General features: G+C 48.6%; 1 protein-coding gene across 2 annotated transcripts in view; it reads left to right on the forward strand.

Annotated features, from left to right (window-relative positions):
- The window catches only part of MNT (MAX network transcriptional repressor), a 217,942-nt gene extending 193,982 nt beyond the window's left edge, over window positions 1-23,960 (forward strand). For both annotated transcript variants that reach the window (XM_069614574.1, XM_069614573.1), the window contains 2 exons: window positions 441-633; window positions 22,360-23,960. In XM_069614574.1, coding sequence (XP_069470675.1) covers window positions 441-633; window positions 22,360-23,090 — 924 coding nt within the window. In that variant the 3' untranslated portion in view covers window positions 23,091-23,960. The remainder of the gene's footprint in view (window positions 1-440; window positions 634-22,359) is intronic.
- The last annotated feature ends 309 nt before the right edge of the window (window positions 23,961-24,269 follow it).

The raw sequence follows: 24,269 nt of genomic DNA on the forward strand, positions 1-24,269 counted from the left end.
CGGGGATATGATTACGAAGTTGTTTGCTCCATTTTGTATTGATGGATGTGGTGCGATTTCCGGCAGTGGTGGCCTGTGTAAAGAAATATCATGGGTATGGGCAGAAGATTACAAAGGACGAGCATTTAAATTAAATTCAGATGGTTGCGATTTCTGATCTGTCGCAGGTCTCCTCAGATGGTTGCGATTTCTGATCTGTCGCAGGTCTCCTCAGATGGTTGCGATTTCTGATCTGTCGCAGGTCTCCTCAGATGGTTGCGATTTCTGATCTGTCGCAGGTCTCCTCAGATGGTTGCGATTTCTGATCTGTCGCAGGTCTCCTCAGATGGTTGCGTTTTCTGATCTGTCGCAGGTCTCCTCAGATGGTTGCGATTTCTGATATGTTGCATGTCTCCTCAGTTGGTTGCGTTTTCTGAACTGTCGCACGTCTCCTTCTTTAGACACTGAAGCGAAAGGAGAAGGAGTACGAGCATGAGATGGAGCGCCTCGCACGGGAGAAGATCGCCACCCAGCAACGGCTGGAGGATCTCAAGAACGAGCTGAGCCAGTGGATGGACATCCTGGAAATCGACCGGATCATTCGCCAGACAGTCCAGCCCGAGGATGACCAAGCTTCTACCTCCACTGCATCAGGTACGCGGTCGCCTCATGCAGTCTGTTGCAGTCTTTTCTGAAGCATAAGCAGCAAACCTGCAATGCAGTGTCCTCCTCCAGGAGCGGACGGCAAGAATTCTGAAAGGCTGTCCAGTTAGCCCATACGAATTTTAACTACTACCATTACACTTCTGCTTGCCTTCCTGCAATTTGTATTGCATGCCACGTTTTTCTCCTTTTGTGTGATAGTAGATACGAATTTGAAATGGAATAGTAAAGTTTGGTGGCGGGTAGAGACTTTGGAAGACTACTGAACTTAAACAATAGAAAGGTCCTTGCCCATGACTCCAGGTAAACAAATGCATTGTAACAATTACTAGGAAGGTAGGAGTGGCCCGTGTAAGGTAGAGGCCCTCCTTTACCCTGCAATCCTGTCCTTATAGTTAACCCTTTAATCTAGGTGTGTTTTTCTCCCGTTTGAAAATTGCATTGTGTAAGTATTTAAAATTGCATTGTGAAACCTAGGCCTTTTCCCCACTATTCAGGACTCTCAAACGTAGGTGTGTTTTCTCCTGTTTGTAAATTGCATTGTGTAAATATATTTAAATCTTAGCGTCAGTTATCTTGCTCATTGTCAACTTTTCTCGTCTGCTTGCATTCTGCCCTGTGTCCTTCGCTAGTGTTCTCCCCTTCCCACTCCCTTCCTCTTCTCTTCTCCCCCTACCTACTCTTTGGTGCTCACTGTCTCTCCCATCATTTCCAACTGCTTCTCTATCGACTCCTGCACTCCTCCAAATCTGGTAGGAAGAAGTTTATAAAGGACATCTTAGTGTCCAACCCAGGCCTCCCTAACGCTGACACCTATACCAGTGCCTCTTCCAAGGAAACTCTCACTGACCTCCTCTTTGTTGTTCCCTCACCAGGCCTATGGACTCTTCATATGATCTTTGTGCTCTCTCCTTTCTCTTCTTCTCCTATTACTGGTGGCACCCGGTGGGAAGCCCTCCTGCCTCCTTCCTCTCCTCTAAGGTCATCATTAATGTCCATGTAAATGGTACCTTCTTGGTCCAAGGCCCTCAGGCCAACCTTCTCCTTTTCGATAGATGCTTCCCACGTCTCATCAATTTCCTTTCTTCTCCTGCTGTCCCCTCTACCCCTCCATGGCTTCCTCGCCTGCCTCTGCTGCCTCCTCCTTGGCTACCTTGCCCCCTCCTTCCTTTTCTGCCCCCACTCAGGCTTCTTCTACACATCCGCAGGGCGTACCTCTGATTTGTACCCCTCCCTGGAAGTCTCTGAAGTACGGCAACCTTCCCCATATCGCCACTCTAAACGCTTGCTCAGCTGTCAAACACTCCTCTGACATCTGCCGCCTTCTGGAGGAACTTGACCACGATGTCTTTGGTCTCACCGAGACATGGTTCACGGCCAGCTCTGTTATAAGCTTTGACACTCGTCCCTGACTGCTTCAAGATCCTCTCCATGCCCAGATCCAACCGTTCCGGAGGGGGTCTAGCCCTGATCTTCCCATAGTGGATTCCTGCCTCTGTCATTCCTATGCAGGCCTACTCTTTCGAAAGCCTCGTCTGCAGGCTCTCTCTCTCTCTCTCTCCTAGCCATTCCCTTACTGTGGCTATCTTATCGGCCACCTGGTCAGATCTCCTCCTTCCTCTCCGAGTGGGCGGACCTCTCTTCTTCCCTCCTGGTGTCGACCACTCAACTCCTCCTTCTTGGAAACTTCAACATCCACCTGGATGCTTCCTGTCCTTCCTCTGGACTCTTTTGCGACTCTCTCTCACTCTCTAGTCTCCCCTCTGCCCCGACTCACTCTGCAGGGCACACCCTGGATGTTCTGATCTCCTCAGACCACCTCCTTTCTACCCCTCTCACCACTCCTCTGTCCTGGAGTGATCACTTTCTCCTTTCCTCCTAGCTCACTCTCTCTACCCCCCAAGCCAAGCCAACTCCTGCACTGCCACCCACCTGCTCGGTCATCTGACCCATGAAGTGTTTGTCAGTTGAGGCTTTCGCCACCATTTTCTCACCCCCTTCCCCCTTTGGCTGACACACACCCTGACACAGCCCTTTCCATGCTCCACTCTGCTATATCCGATACTCTCGATGTTCTTGCCCCTCTCTCTCCTCCTCTACCCTTCCTCCCTCTGCTCCCTGCTCTTCCTCTGGCCCTTTCTCGGCCACCTCTCCTCCCCCCTCACTGCCTTTCCCCTGTTCTCACCAGACAAGGTTTCCAGACATGTCCGATCTATGAATGTCTAATCGAAACAGGTTCATCCAAGCTCCTCCAAAACCATCAAGTACCACGTTAACACCCTGCTCCGGCTCTGGCCGACTTCTGCAACCACTCCTTCGCCACTGTAGTCTTCCCTTTTCCCCTTGAAGCATTCCCTTGTGCACCCTCTTCTAAAGAAACCCTCTGCTGACCTGTCTTGCCCGGCTAACTATCACCCAATCTCCATCACTCCTTTCCTGGGCAAACTCCTGGAAAAGCTGGCCATCTCCCAGCTCAATCATCACACTGAATCTGTTGGTTGTCTCCAAGATCATCAGTCTGGCTTCAGAGCTACCAGAAGCACAGAAACTGCTCACCTGAACATCCGTGAAGACCTGCTCTCAAACCTTGACTCCAACACCCCCTGTGTCCTCATCTTACTTGATCTCTCTTCTGCCATTGACATGGTTAACCATGCCATCCTGCTCAATTGTCTCCGTGATACCCTGGTTATCACCGGTCAGGCCCTGACGTGGCTGACTTCTTTCCTCTCTGATAGACCCTCCCAGGTTCAACTTGGGTCCTTCCTCTACTATCTATCTCTACCTGTGGTGTTCCCCAGGGGTCTAACCTCTCTCCCTGGCTGTTTAACCAATACCTGGTCCTTCTTCCCCATCGCATTGACGCGCTCTGCCCAAACTTCCAGTGCTATGCAAATGACTCTCTGCTCATTTTCAGGCTACCCTCTGCCACCTTCTCCCTCTCTGTCTGTCCACCAACCAGGGGTGGTGTGCCGCCAATGATCTCTGCCTTAATGCCAGTAAGACTGAGATTCTCCTCATCGGCACACCCACTCCCTCCTTTCCGGTCACTCTCTGGCTGGCCTCTCTTGGCCCTCTTCCAACGCCCACCTGTGAGGCTAAAAACCTCGGTGTCATCTTTGACTCCACACTCTCATGGGGCCTCAATACCTTCAACTCTCTCTTCCTAAATATCTTTCTTCTCGAGCTCTTTGCTCATCCACCTCCAACTCCCTCAGCGTCAGTCACTTCTCCAAGCAACGAGTTGGTGGTACATCTCTCTTCGGCTGGGGCCTCCCTCTGAAACAGCCTCCCTGCCGAATCATCTCCGGTTCCGGAAGCACCTCAAAACCTTGCTCTTTGCTTCTTCTTTTTCTCCTCCTCTCATCTGCTGAACTCCTGGCTGAAACTGCACTGATTACCTGGCAACCCCTGCACTTGGGGGACTGTCTCTGTATCCCTACAGTCCCACTACCAGCACTTGACACCGGATGTCTGCTCTTACCCTTACACTTGCCACCAGCTGGCCGTACTTTTACTTACTGTTATTTATTCTATTATCCCATGTACTGCACTAGCCCCTCCCCCTCTCCCCCCCTTCCCATGCACGATCGGAATGACACCTGGCCTTGTAGGATTGCTGTCTGTCTTCCCTCTGTTCCCCCCTCCCTTGCCTCGAAACACTTGTGTATAGGCACGTTATAAATGCCATATCATATATCAAGGAAAATTGCTGAGCAACCTTTTTAAGATGCATACGGTTTTACTTAAAATGTTTTCGTAATCATTTTTAATTGTGTTTTCCTTTGATATGATGCATTGTATGATGCACTGCGTTTGTGAAGGGGGAATTCGGGAAACTGTTCAACGACCTGCAGAATCCACGAAAACATGCCGAAGACTGCAGATTGTGTAGAAGAGGGGTAACCGGGGGTGTGCAAGTGGAAAAGTGGGGTCTACGATACACTGAGCACACCATCGGCCTCATGCCTTGAAAAGTACCCCTGAGGGTCACATCATCCTCTCGACAAAGTCTGCGTGGCGTATGACGGTGATATCCTGAAAAGACAGGTGTACCCCAGCTGAGGGGTTTGGGGGGGGGTGTAATCACCTCCTGGTGAACTAGCATCCTCCAGATGTGGGACATACCCACGATGTATTGGTATAGCCATTCTCCTCCAGACAGGGAAAGTATTCCTGATGAATCGGCATCCTCCTCCAAAAGACACATGCATCGCTAGCATCACTGGCGTGTACAAGATGAGGCCTGGTGTGGTGTTCAGAAAAGGGAAGGAAGGCGCTTGCTCTAAAATTGGTCCAGTGCGCTGGCCCTCCTCGTGCCGCATCCCCTTGCGTATGTAGATGCCTGCTGAAGTCCTTCCCACCTAGCTCAAGCAATACGTAGCATATCTATGCTCGAAACGTTCCTGTTACAGACCTACTCTTGCTGCTTGTGCTTCCATAGACCAAAAAGCGCCTACACCGCCACCCCCTCACTGCCACTGTAATAAAGAGGAATCTCTTCAAAAGAACTTTGTTCCCAGCCATTTCTTTATTCTTCTTCAAAGATGTAAAGCAAAGTAAATACCCCAAATCTGATCACATCTCACCCAGCCGCACATCCACCTTCTAGATGGAACCCTGCGAGTGCTAAAGATTCCATGACTTGCCACTGAGGTGTAGGCATATTGGCAAGAATGATGAAAGCAGATCGTGGTGCCACCCTCTGATGCCCACACATCCTACTCACCAGGGCATGCTCTGCAATATGTGCTGTCCACTATGCTGCATGGGAATCCCTTTTGCCAATCCTGCTCTCGTTTGACTTCGGATGGATGTGGTCAGCCGTCCGTTCTCCTGAGTTCACTCGGCGGAACACAAGGTTTCTCATCCGTTTCTTGCCTCTGGCAATGAGCAGGCCTGCTCGTGCAGTATTGCTTCCCTGCATTCTAATAGACAACAATGCAAAACCTTACCTAAATAAAAGTTGTTGTGATGTGCAGCAGGAACTCTAAAGTTAGTTCTTAGTGCCTTAAAACTAAGCGCCGTTCTTGGTAATAATTAGGGCTCTGTAGGATGCCCCAGTTAGGCACTGGCACGCCTCCCTTGTATATGCCTGCCCACCTATTCCTCTTAATTCCTGTCCTGAAACAGTTACAGGGGTACAGGACGAGAATGGTTTATTTAGTGCCAGACCTGGTGTGGATTGCATGGCGTTCAGAACTAGTTGGCTTGTCCTCTGTGGAAGCTCCACCTGAGACCGGATCTTTCTGTCGCAAGCGCAAGGCCATTTCCATCATCCGAACCTGCTGAACCTGAGCCGTCATGCCCGACTGATCAGGTGATTCACGCCCCTCAGATGGAAAGTGTTTTCTGCTGTTTGGATATTGACCCATTGTTGTGTCCCACAGTTGCTAGTATGGAATTTCTGTTTGCGACATTAGCAGTTAAATGCTATTTTGCAGCTATATCCACTTTTAAAAGAACAACCGAGCAAGGTTACCTTGGTGTAATTCTGATTGTAGTATTGTTTCAGAAAGTATCAATTCCTTTGCTCAGAAACCTTTTACGGTTCTGTCTTTGACATTTCTTATGGTGCCTCTTTTGAGCCCAACATTATTGTCCTCTGGCGCACCTCATTTAAAAGGTTACTTTGGGATTGCGGTCACTGTTGGGGAGATGTTCCTTAAGCTCTGTGGTCAGTGTTTTAGGTATGTCTTCCTTAATTGGGTACCATGGTATCCCTCAACCTTCACCCGACTCTCCAAGTGGTAGGCACTCCACGTGGTAGCGTGGCAGAGCAGCCCATGCTGCACACTTTTCACCAATGTCCAGTGATAGAATGTCCCCACACTATTTTATAAAAAATATAATCTTTAGGTAAGAAAAGACAAGAGAGAAAATCTTACACGGGCAGTTAAGTGAACTTCGTTTAATAAATTAAACGCTGTAACAGATGAGTAGATCCAGTATCCAAGAGTTAAATGGAGAGCCTTTTGAAGAAAGGAAAATGCAATTACAGGGAAGTAAAACGCTTCCTATTTAGGCCAGATAAAGTTTGGGAAAGAGGCCATGGACCCAGTCCTTAGCAGGAAAATGTACCTTTTAAAAAAGTGTCTAAAGGAACCGTTTCTAGCGTCCTGGTGGAGTTTAGGCGACAGGAGGCCATTAGTGATGAAGAGGGAACCTGGCAATGAAGATTCGGGTGAAGTAAGGACTCCACCAGAGATTCAGTAGCAATACCCTAGGTCCAAAAGACAGTTCTGCAGCAGGTGTGTTTTGCGGTTTTCAGAGGTGATCATTGTGCATGTTTTCCAACCATCTCGGGTTCCAGAGAGGATAAATCCGTGCATGAGGGGCCCCAAGATCCTTGGGCGAAAAGAGTTCGAGGATTTGGTGGTTCCCAGGTCAAGAGCCCATGCCAGAGTATGTGAAAGGTGAATAAGGTGCAGTTGTCCGTTATCTTCAGGGGCTCGGCAGCCAAGAAGATTATACTTCTGGATTTAGGTGGTGCGGGCACAGTCAGGAGCTTCAGGGAGTCACTCCCGAGGGTGACTGAGGGGTTCTCTCAAAGTTGGGCGAAAATAACTCGAAGTGGAATTCTGCTTTAACAGTCTCCTTTATTCCAGAGGCGTCATGGAGGTTCACCATGCTCAGAAGATTCTTATCGAGGTGTTCACTTTTCTAATTCGGCCAGCCAAGATGGTGGGAACGTTCCCCCATGTGTTGTAGCTTCTATGTCTTCAAGTTGAAGGATTACAATGGTTAACAACCACTTTTATTTGGGGCTATCTTCTCTAGTAACGAAAAGGCAGTTGCCAAACAGTCCATTTTCAGATGGATTGTCCTGTGCTTTGATTGACCAACAGAATACGTTTGGGACACAGCCAATGTTTAGCTCCTTTTTCTAACTTTGTCAGGCAGGGTTGGAGTAAAGCCTATAGGTCCTACTTGACTGGAACTAGAAATGGTATGGTTGATTAAAATATGGTTTCGGGATGGGTCAACTGACTATTACTGTTATATTGATGACCTACAGTTATGGGTTGCCCTAATCGACTAGTATCAATACCTCTGGGATTAAAGCACAGCTTGCATCTTGACATGTCAGTAAAATGTTTCTCTCCAGTCTGGTCTGCAGTCTCCCAGTGTGAGGTATGCTTAGTAAGCTCTATGATCTCTTAATCATAGGGCCCCTGTAACCTTTAACTGTTCTTAAATTACAGGGTATTCGGGCATTGTGCTCGGTCTTCGTTCTCTGTGGTGCTGAGCTGGTCTTTGGCGATCTTACTCCTTCACTTGCCAGCTCTGTACTAAGGCTTAGTGCTTTGTTTTTATATTTCTCTGCATTCGTTCTATGTCCCTTTGCCAACGTTTTTTCAAAGTAATTTTTACCAACAAAATTACTATGAAAAAACTCAGTTTTTATTCTTTAAAACAAAAATACCCCCGCCCCCGCTTTCCCAATGGTATTACCCCTACCCCATACCTCTCCCCAACCCTTTTAACCCCTTACCCATCCCCCTATATTCTTTCATAGTAATTTGACTTTGAAAAAATCATGTCGGAAAACCAACGCAATACCCTCTGCATTATTCCTAGTTACTTTTTATTTTTTTAAATATTTTGTCATTTTTTTCGAAACATGGCCAACCATTTTTATTTTATCAGAATAAACTGCAAATGGCTCATGTAAATTGGTCCCACTCCCACAATTTCTAGTTACTTTTGATGTATTTTCATCAAGGAGGCCATGCATTCCAAAAGGATGGTGGCCATTTTGAGGTCTGCAAATAGTATTTCATGGCTCTGCACATGAGTCGTCAATGAAATTTTTTTTTAAAAAACCACTTCATTTAACAACATTGTACCCTCGCAAACCCTAGGAATAAACATCACGACGCGCAAAACCAACACGACCGACCAAAGAGCAAAAATAGATGGCAAAACGCGAAGTATGATTGGTCCTAAACTTTGGAGCAAACTTAATTCACACTTGAGACTACTATGAGGCCTCTCGGCAGAAGAAGCTGAAGGCCATCCTCGTTGGTCTAGATTTCCCATAGAGGGCAACGTATTCTTATCGTCCCAAAGACCACCTGGATGTTGACTTTCAATTAGGAGACTGATTTATGAGCTTACCCTTCTTGCCTGTTGATGAAGACGATATAGAGCCCAGCCCCCTTTCCCAACCATGTACCCCTTTATCGCTTCTGTGTCGCCAACACATTTTCCTAAATGTGCCTTCGACTTGGCTGTGAAGGAGTTTGTGTCTGCTTTTTTTGACTGCTTGTCTCCTATCGCACGTGTGTATTTCTGAAGCTGAAGTGCTTTGCTGATAGAATGGAATTTTGACTTTGCAAGTATGTCTCCAATATAGGATGCAGTATGATTTTCCAGCCCACTTTTATTGCCACATGAATTAATTTTCACTGGGAATGTTTTCTAGTATAAAATGCAATATGTGTGTTAACTCCCACGCCCTGAATGTTCTGTGAATCTCAAGAGAAACATTACATAACACTGCACTTGGGTGTGGTTGTGCTTCCGGGATTCGAGCCTTTCCCATGTCTAGGAGACACCCAGGGCAAGGCGTACTTTCCATGGCTCTCTATGGTAGGCGAGTCTGCTACAAATAACCGGTTTGACCACTAGAGGTGTTAAGCACCTGCAGAAATGCAGCAGTTTTCATTTTAATTTAATCCTGTGCCATCTGTTTTGTTATCAGTTAAATGTGATTGTAGGGCAATGCTTGTACCTGTATCACACCAAGTGGGTCTTGACACACACTTTATTTCGGGAAGTAATCCCATAAAAGCATTTAAAAAATAATACAAATCAATCCTAAAATAACAACCCACAATGAAAATACATTATATAATCGAGATCAATTATCTAAAAAATCTTAGTTTTCACATGCTGATTTCAACATCAAAGTAAAAACTATGTAAAACATTTTAGAGTAAACTACAAATATCTGACACAATGTGTTATCCTTCAGCGATCTTAAAAGAAGTACATAGCATCAATATTTGTTTTAAGAATCTCTTATTTGTTTCCATGGATACAGAATAAATTGGTTATTGTTACACAAAGCTAGCATTATAAAAGTAACTATTCTCCAGCATTGGATCGTTCATAGATTCACATGCTGTGACTATTCCCCGCCGTTCGGCTGGGAATCCTCGGAAACATAGAGCAGTTTAAATTTAAACTGAATTTGTCACTTTTGTGCTCGAGGATATAGTCAATTTGGGACATACTGCCCACAGCCAATTGGAAGGCTCCCTTAGCTCCACCCTTGGTGGCCATCTTGAGATTCTTGTTTGTGTTGGGAGTCCTCAAAAATCTCTCTGTATTACCAAAGAAATGGATTATAATCTTCAATTTCCGGCTTTAAAATCACTTTTCGACAATGTTGCACTCTTCGCAAGCAGGAACGGTTTCCTTCATTGCCCAGCCTTCGCCGCTTGCGGATTCCCGTTCTCAGACGTTTCTCTGTGTTTTGGGCTTACTCTATGGCTCAAACTAATGTAAAAAGCCTTCTCATGGCCTGCTTCCAATGTGGTTTGAAGAACGTCTTTGTCAATTATCTTCACAATGACGGTCTATACTGCCTGCACCAGCACCATGTCATAAAGGATTGTGACATTTGCCAATCCTTCTCCAACAAAACCCTCCGGGTCCATCACCAAAGGTTGGTCGCGTGGCTCGAAGACACTGTGGGGGCCTCCTGACTCTGCTTCGGTACAGTCATGCTTCATTCAGGCAGGGTAGCCCTACCTAGCGAAACGCCTCCAGTAAGAGGACAAGAACGCACAACGTGTTTTCCAGGAGCATTAAAAAGCCACGCAAAGATCCATCCAAGGACAGGCCGAGGAAGCCTTCAGAAAAATCTCAAGTACTGTCTGCATCCAAGGTCGGTGGCCCTTTCTCGTAGTCCCCATGGGATAAGGGTATGTCTGCCACAGGGCATCCTCACCCACATTGCTACAATTTCTTACACTGTTGAGGTTCCCAAAGATGGTCTCGTCCCCATCAACGACAAAACCTACCTCGTCGACAACTACGAAGACCACCTCGTCAATGTTCGTGAACCCGTCAATGAAGCTTCCACCGTTGACAGACGAAAAACCGTCCACACCTACAATAATTCCTCTGTGCGCCCACACCACTTCCTATGGCACCGGGTGAGAGACCGTCCCCTCCTATTGCACAACTCTGCACTGGCGGCCCTACCACGCCCTTCACACCGTCTGGTTGGGGTAAGGAGCTCCGCACAGCTACAACCACCAGTTAGTGGGTCCAGCTGCTCCCAAGTGGTCATTCCCACCAGTTGGATCCCCAGCCTTTTTCCTGAGATGAGGCAGAAGCTGTAATGTCTCCTTCCAGTTCTACACCTTAAGATGTGCCCCCACCCAGAGTCACACAGCCATCAGGAAGGCCACAGACACCACATCCCCAGGAGAAAGCCAGCCCCAGACAAGAGATCCTCGCCAGCACCACCTACACCTGTTGGGGACAGGGATCGTCTCACTACAACAGAGGTTACTGGCACCACTGCTGCCATTGTAGCCGAAACAGCTGCTGGTTGGGCCCAGTGGTATCCCTGCTGCCCCACTCCCTACTAGGGAGGACCAGCGACCTCTACAGTATACTGACACAGGCACTGATCAGGATCCACTAGATGATATTGCTTCTGTCTACACAACTGACATGGATGAGTATGACGATATCATACCGGCAGATGGTGAATTGGACGAGTTCCCTGTCAGGGGTTCCTCCTGAAGAGATATGGGGTCTTTCAACGTCCTCATGGGCGGGGCTGCCGAAATGTTTCATCTTTCGCCGGAAAAGCAGAAGAAAGTCTCCTGCACCAGCAGAGGGAACCGCATAGAAAGTCCATCTTGTCCATGCCACTCCTGGACAATATTTGGGGTGATGGTCTCCTCACCATGGCTCATTTCTCCACACCGCCTGCAAAAAAGGACAGATTCAACAAGAAATACAAGGTCCCTGACTCTGCTCCTGTCTGCCTATGCACACAACCCACGACCGATTCTGTGTTTTCTGCAGCAGCCCGTAAGCTATCTGCTAATTCCTCCTCATCATGTTCCGTCCCTCCAGACAAGGAAAAACGGTTAGATGCATTTTGTAAAGTCCTCACCACGCCGCCAATACCACCATCAAGGCGGCTAATGCCATGGCCATTCTTGCCAGATATGACGTGAGCTATGGTTCAAGCCGGGCTCTCGTCTGGAGTTTCTCCCTGAAGATAAGTGGTAGGAAGCAATGGAAATCTTAAACAAGGGTGAAGCAGCATCAGACCACGCCATCACAGTATCCCTGGCTATTGCGGACACAGGGTTTCATCAACTTGGAAACAGAGCTGTACTGCGGAGACAAGGTTGGCTCAAGGCGACTAACTTCCAGCATGAGGTGCAATCTATGGTGGTGGACATGCCATTCAATGGCGTGGATCTTTTTGGCAAAAAAGTGGATGCAACGCTGCAATCCATGAAGACTGACGCCACCCGTTCTCTTGGCAGACTGCAACAAAAGCACCAGTCCTCTCAGATGGGGAAATCCCGCTTCAGCAGGACGCCCCACCTTCTAGTCTTCTTCATACAGGACACCTGTGTGCGCGTCGGCTGACAAGTACTTAAGACAATAATCACCTCTGATAAATGGGTGCTCTCCCTACTCCAGCATGGACATTGGCTGAAATGTATAAAGGCACCACTAAACATTCCTCCTATGGGCAAAGCAGAGAAGCTTCACCATCTGCTGCAATGGGATGTCCAAGTAATGCAGCCGAAGGGAGAACTAGAGACTATCCCGTCCGCTTAGCAGGGATCCAGAGTACACTTAAGGTACTTCTTGCAAAGAAAAAAGTCTGGGGGGGGTTGGAGGTCCATCTTAGAGCTGAGTGCTCAACAAATTCCTGAAAGCGCAAACCTTTAGTTTGGTGAGGTTGCAGCAGGACTCGTCTCAGTTGCAACAAGGGGATTTCCTAGTGTCCCTCGACTTGGAAGACGCATACTTTCACATTCCTATATGTCACTCATTCCACCGCTACCTGTGGTTTGTGGTGGCCAGAATGCATTATCAGTTCAAAGCTCTGCCTTCGGTCAGACCTATAGGTGTTTATGCCTAGCGGGGCATCCACGTCTATCCATATCTCGACGGCTGGTTGGTACGAGCACCATCTTCCCACTGTGGGAAAAAGCACAGCATTGTCATGGCCACAGGCCCTAGAACACAAAAACCACACCATCTTGTCATGACCACTGTGAGGGGGCACAAGTTGTGCCACAAGCAGGCTCCCACCAGAACCCTGAGAGCCAAAACGGGCTCCTGGAGCCAGTCCTGGCGCCTTTGGCACCAGGCTCATTTGTAGGAAGGAAGGGCTGTTCGAACTAGGTCCCATTTATGTACCTGGGCCTTTAAGTCCAACATGGAAGCACCCACACAGTCTAGTTCTAAGAACCAAGCTATGCGGTCTAGTGTTTTGGGTTTGGCAGGTCTAGAACTACTTTCCCTGGTACTACTTTGCCTGGGCTATATAAACCACATCCTGACTGCAGAACACGCTTCGAGTTATTCTGCAACCCGCAGCGTAACGCTCACCGTGTCCAGCTCCTGGTCTTCAGCATCTTCCTGTAATCCTGCAAGAACAAGATTATTCTGCCTGAGAAAACACCATCCAGCACTCAGCATCTCGACTTGACTGCACCTGTGGAAACCAAGAGACGAAGAAACATCACTCACCTGTGAGTACTAGCTTAAGGACTTCCGATGAACCGCTACCACAGCTGCTGTTCGAACATTGCGACCTGCAATAACGAGAAAGGGAAAAACAATATTAGAACGCGCGCTTCCAAAACATCGATTTCCATCAGTCTTACCTGAATTCAATCGCACTACGCCACACTTCCATCCGGAGCACCACAGCAACATCTGCAAAGGAAAAGACATGTTCAGGTTCGCTTTCAATATTAAACAACCGCACAGCGCTGTACTTAACTTAAAGGTTTCTGGGGGCCTGTTTTTCATCGCGCTCTCATCCACTCGCAGCACCACAGCAGCCTGCGAGGAGGAGAAGAAAACACAGGATAACTTTAAAAGACAATAAAGGCGCTGCGAGCTTTCTGTTGCCTAGAAAACGTGCCTCTCCATCCAGCACGCCAGCATCAAGACCTTCGCACCTGAAAAAGAGATAAAGACATTAACAAATTCCCACCATAAACAGAACAAAGACTTACAATTAACAAACCTACCTTCCTACCAGCAGATTCGGGGTCACAGCAGGCCTGGGCATAAGGAAGTCGTACTGCACCAGTGAAACAACTCGAGCAGCTCGCAAACAAACGACAAGCGCCCCTGCACAAGAAACGCAGGACGGATAGCTCACCCTACAAATAACTAAGATTCATTATTCAGCACTGGGCAACTACGCATCCATGGCTCCAGATCTCAGAGCCTTCCAGACGCCCCCGGGGATATCAGGTGAGCGTAACAATCTAGTGATGGGGCAATGTGTCACTTGACTCACTTATGTCCCTTTGAGACCTATAAACACGGGCCCTGGCTGGACTCAGTCCTGGCGCCTTTGGTGCCAGGCTCATATAGAGATATGAGCAGGAACAAGTTATTTCAGTGCAGGAGTGCTTTTATTTTACAAGAACTTTCCAGGAGCTGAAAGCTTCTATTCCAGCGAACATCCTCATGTGCTGGCTCATTGGGTGTGGCAGGGTGTGGCAGGCAGGCTGAACCTGGTGAGCGTGGCTTCGGAAGCTCAGCTATATAAGCTGCTCCATCCTTAAGGCTGGTGCTTCGCATTACTGTGCACTCACGCGCAACGTGATGCTCACCGCCGCTTGGACCAGTTTACTTACCTTTTGAAACCAGGCGTTCTCCTGCATACTCACCACCAGGAAACCGGTGCTTAATCGCTTCATCTGCAGACTCATCTCCTGATATCCAGTGATCTTGATCCCGACGCCGCAGCACCGCACTCTGCATCCACAAACTCGGGCCCTGTGAAGAAGAAAGAAAGACCTGGTTAGAAAATCTGTCCTAGGGCCGTGCCGCATTTGAACCCCACGCGCCCCCTAAGTTAACAATTTACCAGCTACTGTACCGCTGCAGCTTTGTTCCTCATTCCCTATGGCTGTCGCCTCGAGCTCCGCAACCTCCGGCGGGCCGGCAACATGACTTGCAAGGGAAGAAAGCAAAAGAGAGAACATCAAAAGTGGAACGGACAGCAATACAAGACAACAAACTTTACAATACAACAAAAACAGATGAGGAAAGACCAAGGCAAACAGGATAGTGGCTTAGTCGCAGCAGGGCTGACTACCACGTGCAAGGGACCAGTGAAGGAACTCGATCCAGATCATAAAAGCGACCCTGCCAGAAGCAGCAGGACAGAGAGCCTGCCAAAACTAATCAACAGGTGAGCTTTCCAGGGACAGCGCATCCCACGGGTACCACGGTCTGGGAGAAGGGGTCTGGAAGGGAATCAGGCGCACAAGCTGGCATACTCACACCCCCTATTCTCCACGCAGGAGCAGTCCCGAGCAGCATCACCTATTACCACCAGTCACCACAAAAGCGCAGAGGGCGAAGTCGGACCCGAGCAACCTCACCCCCGGGAGGGCTGCAACCGTGCATCAACACCTCCGCAGAGACCAGGTGAGCCTAACGAGCATCCACCATTCACTGTCTGCAATCTGTCTGCAATCCCTCGGCTTCTCAATCAACTTCACTCTTGCCTCGTTCCAGTGCAGCAAGCGTTTTACCTAGGGGCAGCGCTCAACACACTCCTGCATAGTGACATCATCAGAGGAACGGGTGATAACCCTCCTTTTCAAGGTGCAACAACTCTCCACGTCACTCAGTCCGATTCCGCAACTGCAAGTCCCTGTTGGGCACGATGTTGTGCATTCTCCTACTCAGTCATTGCAAGCAACACATGCGCCCTGAAAGAGTTACTAGACGCACAGTGGGTGCAGGTCTCTGGGTCATGGGAAGATTGCATCCTGCTCACATAGCAATTCAGAGACCGTCTTCGCTCTTGGTCCCCCAGAGCCCACCTTGTCGAGGGCACTCCCTTTTAGCTGCCAAAAAACCAGGCTACCGTTGCCACGGATGCTTCCCTAGGGGGCTGGGGAGCACACTTGCAAGACCTGCATGCCAGGGGTCTCATATACGGAGGAGAAACTTCTTCATATCGATCTCCTGAAACCGAGGGCTGTTTTCTGGGCCCTCAAACCCTTCCTCCCACTACTTTACGGAAAGGTGGTGCAAATCTTTACGGACACCACCACCACGATGTTCTCCATCTGCAGTCGGCGAGGGACGAGGTCCCCACAGCTATCGGCAGAGGCACAGTCACTATTGGCATTGGGCATTGCCGCACCAGATATTTATACTTCCTTTTCACCTACAACGGATCCAAAACACCATTGCATACTCCCTCAGCACGGAGCTCTGTTCTTGCCACGAGTGGGAACTACAAAGTGCTCAACTTGCCTGTTGCAGCATTGGGGGACGCCAGAAATAGACATCTATGCAGCGTACAACAAGAGGTGCAAGTCTTTCACCAGCAGATTTCCGAATCCCCAGAGCCTGGGCACACTGTTGCGTTTTCAGGGGAGGCGACACGTCTTTATGCGTTCCCACCCATCTGGCTAGTGTCACAGGTGATCAGCATCTTCAGACTATTTCGATGTTTAGTGGCCACTGCGTGGCAGAGGCAGTTATTTAGTCTTGCGTGGCAGAGATAGTTGTTCAGATTTTCTTGCTCTCTCCTGATACTGCCCTTTCCAAGCTCCACACGATCTCCAATACTCTCAATGTCCTTGCCCCTCTCATGAGGATTTTTCTGAATCCAAAGGCCATTGCAACTCCTAGTACGACTCTGACATCATCACCCTTAAACGCATGTTTAGGGTGGCTGAGGGGAAATGGTGGGCATCTTGCACATCCTCTGACAAATTGGCCTGCCACCTGCTCCAAAGGCAATATCGACTCTGTCCTCACTAAGAAGAGAGCTCGCACCCAAACCTGCTTCTCTGCGGCATCTAACAACTCAGCTGAACTCTTTAAATTCTGGAAGGAGCTGGCCAATCCTGCTGCAGTCTGTACTTCTCCTTTCCCTTCCCAGGCCCTCTGCTCGTCCCTGGCTTCTCATTTCATCTAAAAAAATAACATGACATCCTGTCCACCCTCTCTATCCCTCCTCCTCTTCCCACCTTTCTCTTGGCTACCGCTGACCCCCCTGCAGCCACCACTCTTCCCTTGTTCTCTTCCTTTCCCCTGTTCTCGCTGACGAGATTTCTAGACAAGTCTGATATATGAAAGTCCCTTCAAAACAGGTTCTTCCCTGTTCGTCCAAAACCATCTAGGACCATATTGACACACTCACTCCTGTCCTGGTTGACTTCTGCAACCACTCCTTTGCCACTGGAACCTTCCCCTCCCCTCTAAAGCACTCTCTTCTCAAGAAACCCACATTCGACCCACTCTGCCTGGCTATTTCCCAATCTCTATCACTCCTTTCCTGGGCCAACTCCTGGAAAAGCTGGCCATCTCCCATCTTAATCTTCACACGGATTCTGTTGGATGTCTCCATGGGCTTCAGAGCAGCCAAAAGCACGGAAACTGCTCTCCTGAACATCTGTGAAGAACTGCTCTCAAACCTAGACTCTAATCTCCTCTGTCCTTTCTCTTCTGCCTTTGACACAGTCAACCAGGCCATCCCGCTCAACCGCCTCCAGAATAACCTGGGTATCACTGAACAGACCCTGGCCTGACTGACCTCCTTTCTCTCCAACGACTCTCCCAGGTCCAACTTGGGTCTTTCCTTTCCTCTATCTTACTCTCCTCTTGCGGTATTCCCCACCTCTCTCCCTGGCTTTTCAACCAATACCTGGCACCCCTCGCCCACTGCATTGCTGCTCTCTGCTCCAACTTTCAGTGTTATACGGATGACACTCTGCTCCATCATAGCCCAGCGTAGCTCAATCAGACGGTCTGGCTCCTGTGATCCAAGAATTGAGATCTATCCCACTACCTAGACTGCCAAGACGTCCTGGCTCGTGCCAGGGCTCCATTCACATTGGCATGTTATAAGCGCAGATGGAAGCGGTTTAAAGTCTGGTACAAAGCCTGCAAATTACAGCCCCAGACCATTCAGCCACAAGACATACTTTCACATTTGTTGTCTCTGGCGCACACAGGGTTAGCCCACTCCTCCATTAAGGTACACCTGGCTGCTATCTCCAGGTGTAATCGCTCGCCTGGCTCTACTTCCCTCTACTTCCCTCTGGTCTCAAATGCTAGTAAAGGAGTTTCTACGAGGCCTGTTCCGGTCTTTTCCACCTGCCAAACGACCAGCCCCAGCATGGAAGCTTAACGTTGTCCTATCCAAGCTCATGAAACCACCCTTTGAGCCTATGCACAAAGCCTCTCTCAAGTAGCTCTCTTGGAAAACTGATTTTTTTAGTGGCCATAACATCTGCCTGTAGAGTTGGTGAGATTCAAGCATTTTCCGTTTAAGGAACCCCACCTGACTTTTCACAGTTCCAAGGTCATAGTGTGCACTAAACCTAGTTTATGATTACGGTGTTGTTCACATTTTACCTCAATGAGCCTGTGTTGTTGCAGTATTCTTCGGCTCTCCTACCTTACCAGCTGTGCTTTCATTGCAGGCCTTGGACGTAGCGTGGGATCTCGTATTACGTTGCCCGTACGAAATCCTTTCAGCACACCTCCCAGCTTTTCGGAACATTGGGCCTTTATGAAGCGGGCAATCTCCCTCCACTTCTATTCTTAGAGGTGGAGCTTTGCATGCATCTCATTCGTCTACCAGCAAGCTTGCCGGCCTCTTCCTGGCAGGCCCCAGAGCTCATTACACCAGAGCAGTAGCTGCCACCACTGAATTCCTCTGTGGGATTCCACTGCTGGATATTTGCAGGGCAGCCACTTGGAGGGTGGTGCACACGTTTACCAGGTTCTACTTTGTCGACAGATTCTGGGACAGAGTCGAAAGTTGGGCAGCCTATCCTTCGTAATCAGTTTGCATGAGGTTAGCAATGTCTCCAGTGGTAAGTTTGCTTCAAGGAGCTTGCCTCTCCCCCCGCTCCCTTTTTTATGGTTATAAACTGCTTTGTAATCTATTCACAGTATGTGAATCTATGAAAAATCCAGTGCTGGAGAAGTGTTAAGTTGCTTAGCTGTAACTCCTGTTTCATAGATTCACATGCAACCCTCCCGCTGGTTTTCCTTGGCTGATGCTGCCACTCGCGTGCACAGTGGCAAAACCTGAAGATGGCCACCAGGGGTGCTGCTAAGGGAGCCTTTCCAATTGGCTGTGGGAAGTATAACCCAAAGTAAAAGGGACAAACATTCCGTTTTAAGTTTGAACTGCTCTGTTACCGAGGATTCCGAGCCTAACGACAGGGAATATTCACAGCATATGTATCCATGAACGATCCAATGCTGGAGAAGGAGTTACAGGTAATGAATGTATTGCTTCTAAGCTGGTGCTTTATTTTTTAAAATTTTTTAAACATTGGCCTTTTCATGCGCAGCTTACTCTGCCCCCCCAACCTCATATGATTTTTGCACAAACTCTCCAGTTTCAAGATGGGGATTGAAGGTGTTGCTTTGCATCACAGTCCCCGCTGCACCCTCTCTGACACACCGACATTGGCTTACAGTGTAGTTTGGGTACTGCCGCAAGATGTTCAATTTGCAGACAACTAGCTGTTCTGCTAAAAAGTTTGAAGAATTTGAAATAAAATCCCCCTTTCATCGTAGATGTCATAAACCGAACACACCAAGGCTCCTGGTCGTCATGGGGACTCTGGGCATCGAAGGCCACATGACGCTTATCGCCTCAACGTCTTGCGTGGTGGTCCTTCTCACTGCGAATGCTGCAGCTTCTTAGACCCACTTCCGGGTCGCTGATCATTTTTTCTCGGGATGCTTGACCTCATGAACACAAGTCGCAACCAAATGTTCTCGTGCTTTCTGGTGATGCCTTCTTGCTCCAAATCCACTAATATCTGAAGTTCCTAGCCTCCTCCCTGGTATTCACTTCCTTCCAGGTCATCGGGAGCCCTCCCTGCTTCCTTCTTCTTTAAGTCTCCTGCAACTCGTGCTCCGCAGGCCTGTGTCCGCCTGCGTCCTCTGCCCTGCCATGTCCGGCGCAGCATGCACGGAACAGCCTGCGCTGGTTTCGTACCTGGTATTTTTTTTAATTCATTTGACTTTTCCCTCTCAGGCTTTCTTACCATTTGCTCTCCCCCGCACCCATTTTTTTAAATTACTTACCTGAAGTACCTCCCCAGAAGACTTGAAACAGACATCCAGTGGTCCCTACCCTCACAGAATACTCTACACTTTCTATGCAAAGGAGGGTGTTTGCAAGCAAGCTTTGATGGAGTACTTTTGTCTTTTTGGACCGTGTGAGCCAAAGTGTCCACATTACACATAACTAACCCACTAGAGTTGAGTGCGGAGACATAGATTACCCCAACCCCTCATGAGACCATGACTCTACCTCCAACAACCCTCACCCTTGTGAATACTGCTTTGGTGCATGTTGCTAGAATTTTGCGGGAATGCCTTCACTGATACCACGTACTTGCTTCTTCTGCCACCTGCTGGCCAGCGGCTGGAACTTTTCTCAATAAATTATACTTGATGACATTGTTTGGAGGATACAGGAGCTGAAAGAGCACACTCAAGGAATCTCACAACTCTGCGGCCCACGACCTCCGTATCATGATGAGATTCTTTCGTCTGAAATGTCTACAAATTCCTTTGGTGTGGATTGTTTCTTCTTTTCCATGTTTGCATCAAGAGTATGTATGCCCACAGGGGGGCTTCCTTCAGCGCGCAGCGCTTCTACATCAGCTCGTCGTGTTGGCCATCTAATGTTGGCCATCTAATTTGTAAAGTGACAGCAATCTAGCTGGAAAGGCAAGCAAGACCTCCACAACCAATCTCTACCTTCCCCCTTTGAGCTTTCAAGCGATGACAGCACGCTTAAAGAGCAGTGTAGGGTCATGCCTGCCAGAACCCCAGTGTGACACGCAGCGCGGGCTTCAGATTCAGCCCCCCTGCCCTCTGAAATTTTGGGCTATGTTGACTCGACCTGGCTGACCTACAGAGCCGTGGCCGGACAGGACAGGACACAGATGTTAAAACGGCACCTGGGCTACGCTGTTAACCAAGGCCCTGCAATTACTAACAGTTAACACATGCACTTGTATACTTGATTTTGTAGCCAATTGAAATCGTGATGTGTCTCTCTACTGGAATGCAAGCGGAGTGATTGAAAGGGCAAAGAGGGGCAGGAGACCACTCATTCTCATAGCAATCCTTAGGTGGGGGCTGTCAGACTTAAAGGAGAGAGTTAACTGCTTGTAACATTGAAGCTGCACTAGAATAGTCTCGTTAGAATGCGCAAAGAAGTTAGGTTCTCCCCCCCACACACAAATACGCATCTCCGAACAATTGAACGGTTAGCCCCCTCTCGCCCCTCAGCCCCCTCAAATTTTGGTTTCGTTGCGTCCCTGGCGACTGAGACTTGGGCATGTGGGGGCATGTGGGACTTGTTCTGCGTAATACAGGCAACAAATAAGACCATCTCTTGTGTGGCCTCTATTCTGCAGAACTGGTCCCACTGGTTCTAGATGCCAAAGCTGTAATCAGATTCGGGGAATTGGGTGGGGTGGAGTGTTGTGGGGGCGTGCGTGCATGCATGTTTATATGCTCGCAAACCTCTGCTCACTTCCGTGAGGCATATTGGAGCCATTTTGCGGTCTGAACGTCCCGGCTTTGAGATAACATCGTCACTAAAGTGTGGTTGAAGAGCGACCTATGGAGCAGCTCTGAGCTGCCTCTTCGAGAGCATTTCCATGCCCCATGCCCAACTCGGAGGAGGAAGTTCCATTCTATGCAAGGGTTCATGTGTTCTCTGTCGCAAGTTGTAACATGAAATCTTACCATCTTTCGATTCATCTAGGAAGCACGCACCTGCCCCTGCTTCGATCTAGGTGGTGCTCGTTTTCTGATACAGTGAAGCTGCTTGGCAGCTTATCGTTCTATGCTACTCCACTTAAGCCAAAACGGATAAGCGCGTGGCCTGCAGTAGAGCTGCTCTGTTCCTTGCTTCAGCACTAGGAAAGAGGGTTGGGTTGGTTGTACTCCTTCCGAGGTTAGCTCATCATGGACAGTTTCACACGTGGTTCTACAAAGGAAGCCCCTATATTTCATTGACTTCCTCGCGAGGGGTGACCGTAATTGTCCGTGGCTGCTACTAATGCTGTAGTAATGGTTCTAAACACCGTTTAAGGGCCGAGAGTAAGCCGCCATTTACACAATCATCTACGTGTCTCCATTGACGGGAAGTTGGCAAAGGCTTGACCTGCTTCTTCTGACACCTGACCTTAAAGCAATGGGTAGGTGGGCATCCATGTAGAAGGGCTATCTCAGCTATGTTACTTTATTAGGAAAGGTGCGTTGCCAATACTATATCAAGACTTATTTTTTACATTCTGCATTTCAGAAATATGGGCAGGTCACGGGTTTAGCAGGGTTGTCATATTGTAAACCCGTGCTCTGGTCTCTGTCCGCCTGTTTGTTTGTGCTGCAGGGATTCCGAATATGTGAGTGCGCCTCTGGTGACCCATGTCTAATGTCGATTTCTTTCCATTTCAGAGGGTGAAGACAACATTGATGAGGACATGGAAGAGGACGGGTCCGTGAACTCCATACCAAAGGTCGCCGCACATCGCCAGCACCCAGAGCTTTTGAAAGCGGCACCTTACAGTGGTACCTCCATCCTTCCCGCCGTACTACCTCCGCACGTGTCCCTTCATCAGAAGCGTACGCCGCCTCACCCACCACCACCACCACCGCATATTTCAGCCCAGGGGCTGGTCCAACCTCAACCCATGACGCCAGCACAGACTCATATGATGGCGGCATCGACAGTGCAGTCCACAGTGATTGCCCACACAGCCACCACGCATGCCTCTGTCATTCAGACTTTGAACCATGTGCTCCCGGGGCACCACGCCAAGCACATCGCTCACATTGCTCCGTCCACCTCAAGTCCTGTGCAGCTCGGCTCCACCAGCCAGCCCATCGGCCACATCACTGTGCACCCAGCAACAATCAACCACATGGCCCACATGGGCCAACAGCTTCCCGCCATCTATCCGCAGCCAATGGCTGTCAGCCAGCCAGTGATGAGCCACATCGCTCACACCATTTCTCATCCGCAAATCAACGGAACCGCAAACCTCAGCCAGCAGGCCGTCATTGCAAAGCCAGCTGTTGGGACCCAAGTGGTGCATCACCAACAGTTAGTTGGACAGACAGTCTTAAACCCGGTAACTATGGTAACCATGCCCCCATTTCCTGTTAGCACATTGAAGCTGGCCTGAACAAGACATTTGCTGGCAAGGACACATACAGTGAATATAAAATAGGTAAATGGTCTCCAGCAGATGACATTGCTAAATCTCCATACATTCCAATGAATTCTAATGCCAAGGAGTGACGTTCATCCTCCAGGAGTCTCTGATGGTTTGATCCTCGGCAGGTGGGGGAGAACGTCAGAGTGGAGAAGACGACAGTGGGGTGGAGTGGCAGGGCTGGTGAAAAAGGGTGTTGATCGACCTTTGCCATTAGCGGAGTAAATCTGGCCAGCCGAGCAAGCGCTTGGAAAAAAGGGTGTAAGCCCGCTTGCATGTGGCCACTCAAAGGAGACTGAATGTAACTGGAGTTGGTCGCGACCGCCTTTTTATTCTCTCTCCGCCTCAAGGTTTTAAATGTACTTGATGAAATATGATGTGGGTCCGCCGAAGACTTGGTTTTCGTCCCCATCGTTGACCTGTTGCTGCTTTGTAGAGTTCATGTGGCTGGCCTCCTGCCAAGATATTGCCTAGCAAGGGCACCCTGTATGAGAGCTGTAGAGACTGCAGGCCAGATGCACGCTGCAGGACAGGGGTGACTGGTTCTGGGTGGGAGGCAGAGCCGAACAACAATAACACACCATCCTATTTAAAAAAAAAAAAAAACATTATATGAGATGACAGTACACAGATGGTTTGGTGGACCAGGGTACAACAAACAAATACAAACAAATCTGATCACTCTATAGTTTTATAGAAATCTATATATAATATAACATTGCAAGCTACTTCCCCTTCAGATATAATCAAATTTCCGTCAACCATCGTAAAATCACTGTGATTTTTGTTATAAAGTATTCAAAAAGGTTCTATGCTAATAATAAAAAAAACTATAAAGGCGATATTCTAATCCTTAATTGATTCAGGTTCATCAAAACCTTTCAGTTGTCCATCAGATTGGCATGAATGCCCACTCTTCTGGCTCTGCAGGCACTTTGAGCCTTTTAAAAAAAAAAAAAAAACATTTTAATATTTTCTTGTTGCAACTCATCCATGTATTTGCTAACCTCACTCCTAGCCCAAGACACCTGTAAACATCAACTCTTACTCTGAGCGGATCTTCTTTAGAAGGGATCTCCGGGCGCTTGATTCTGTGTTGGATAGCTGAGCTTGTCTAGTTTGTGGGGGCATAATTGATCCAAGCAGACT

This window comes from Ambystoma mexicanum, chromosome 9, assembly GCF_040938575.1.
Source record: "Ambystoma mexicanum isolate Mex_15411 chromosome 9, UKY_AmexF1_1, whole genome shotgun sequence".
Taxonomy (NCBI): Eukaryota; Metazoa; Chordata; class Amphibia; order Caudata; family Ambystomatidae; genus Ambystoma; species Ambystoma mexicanum.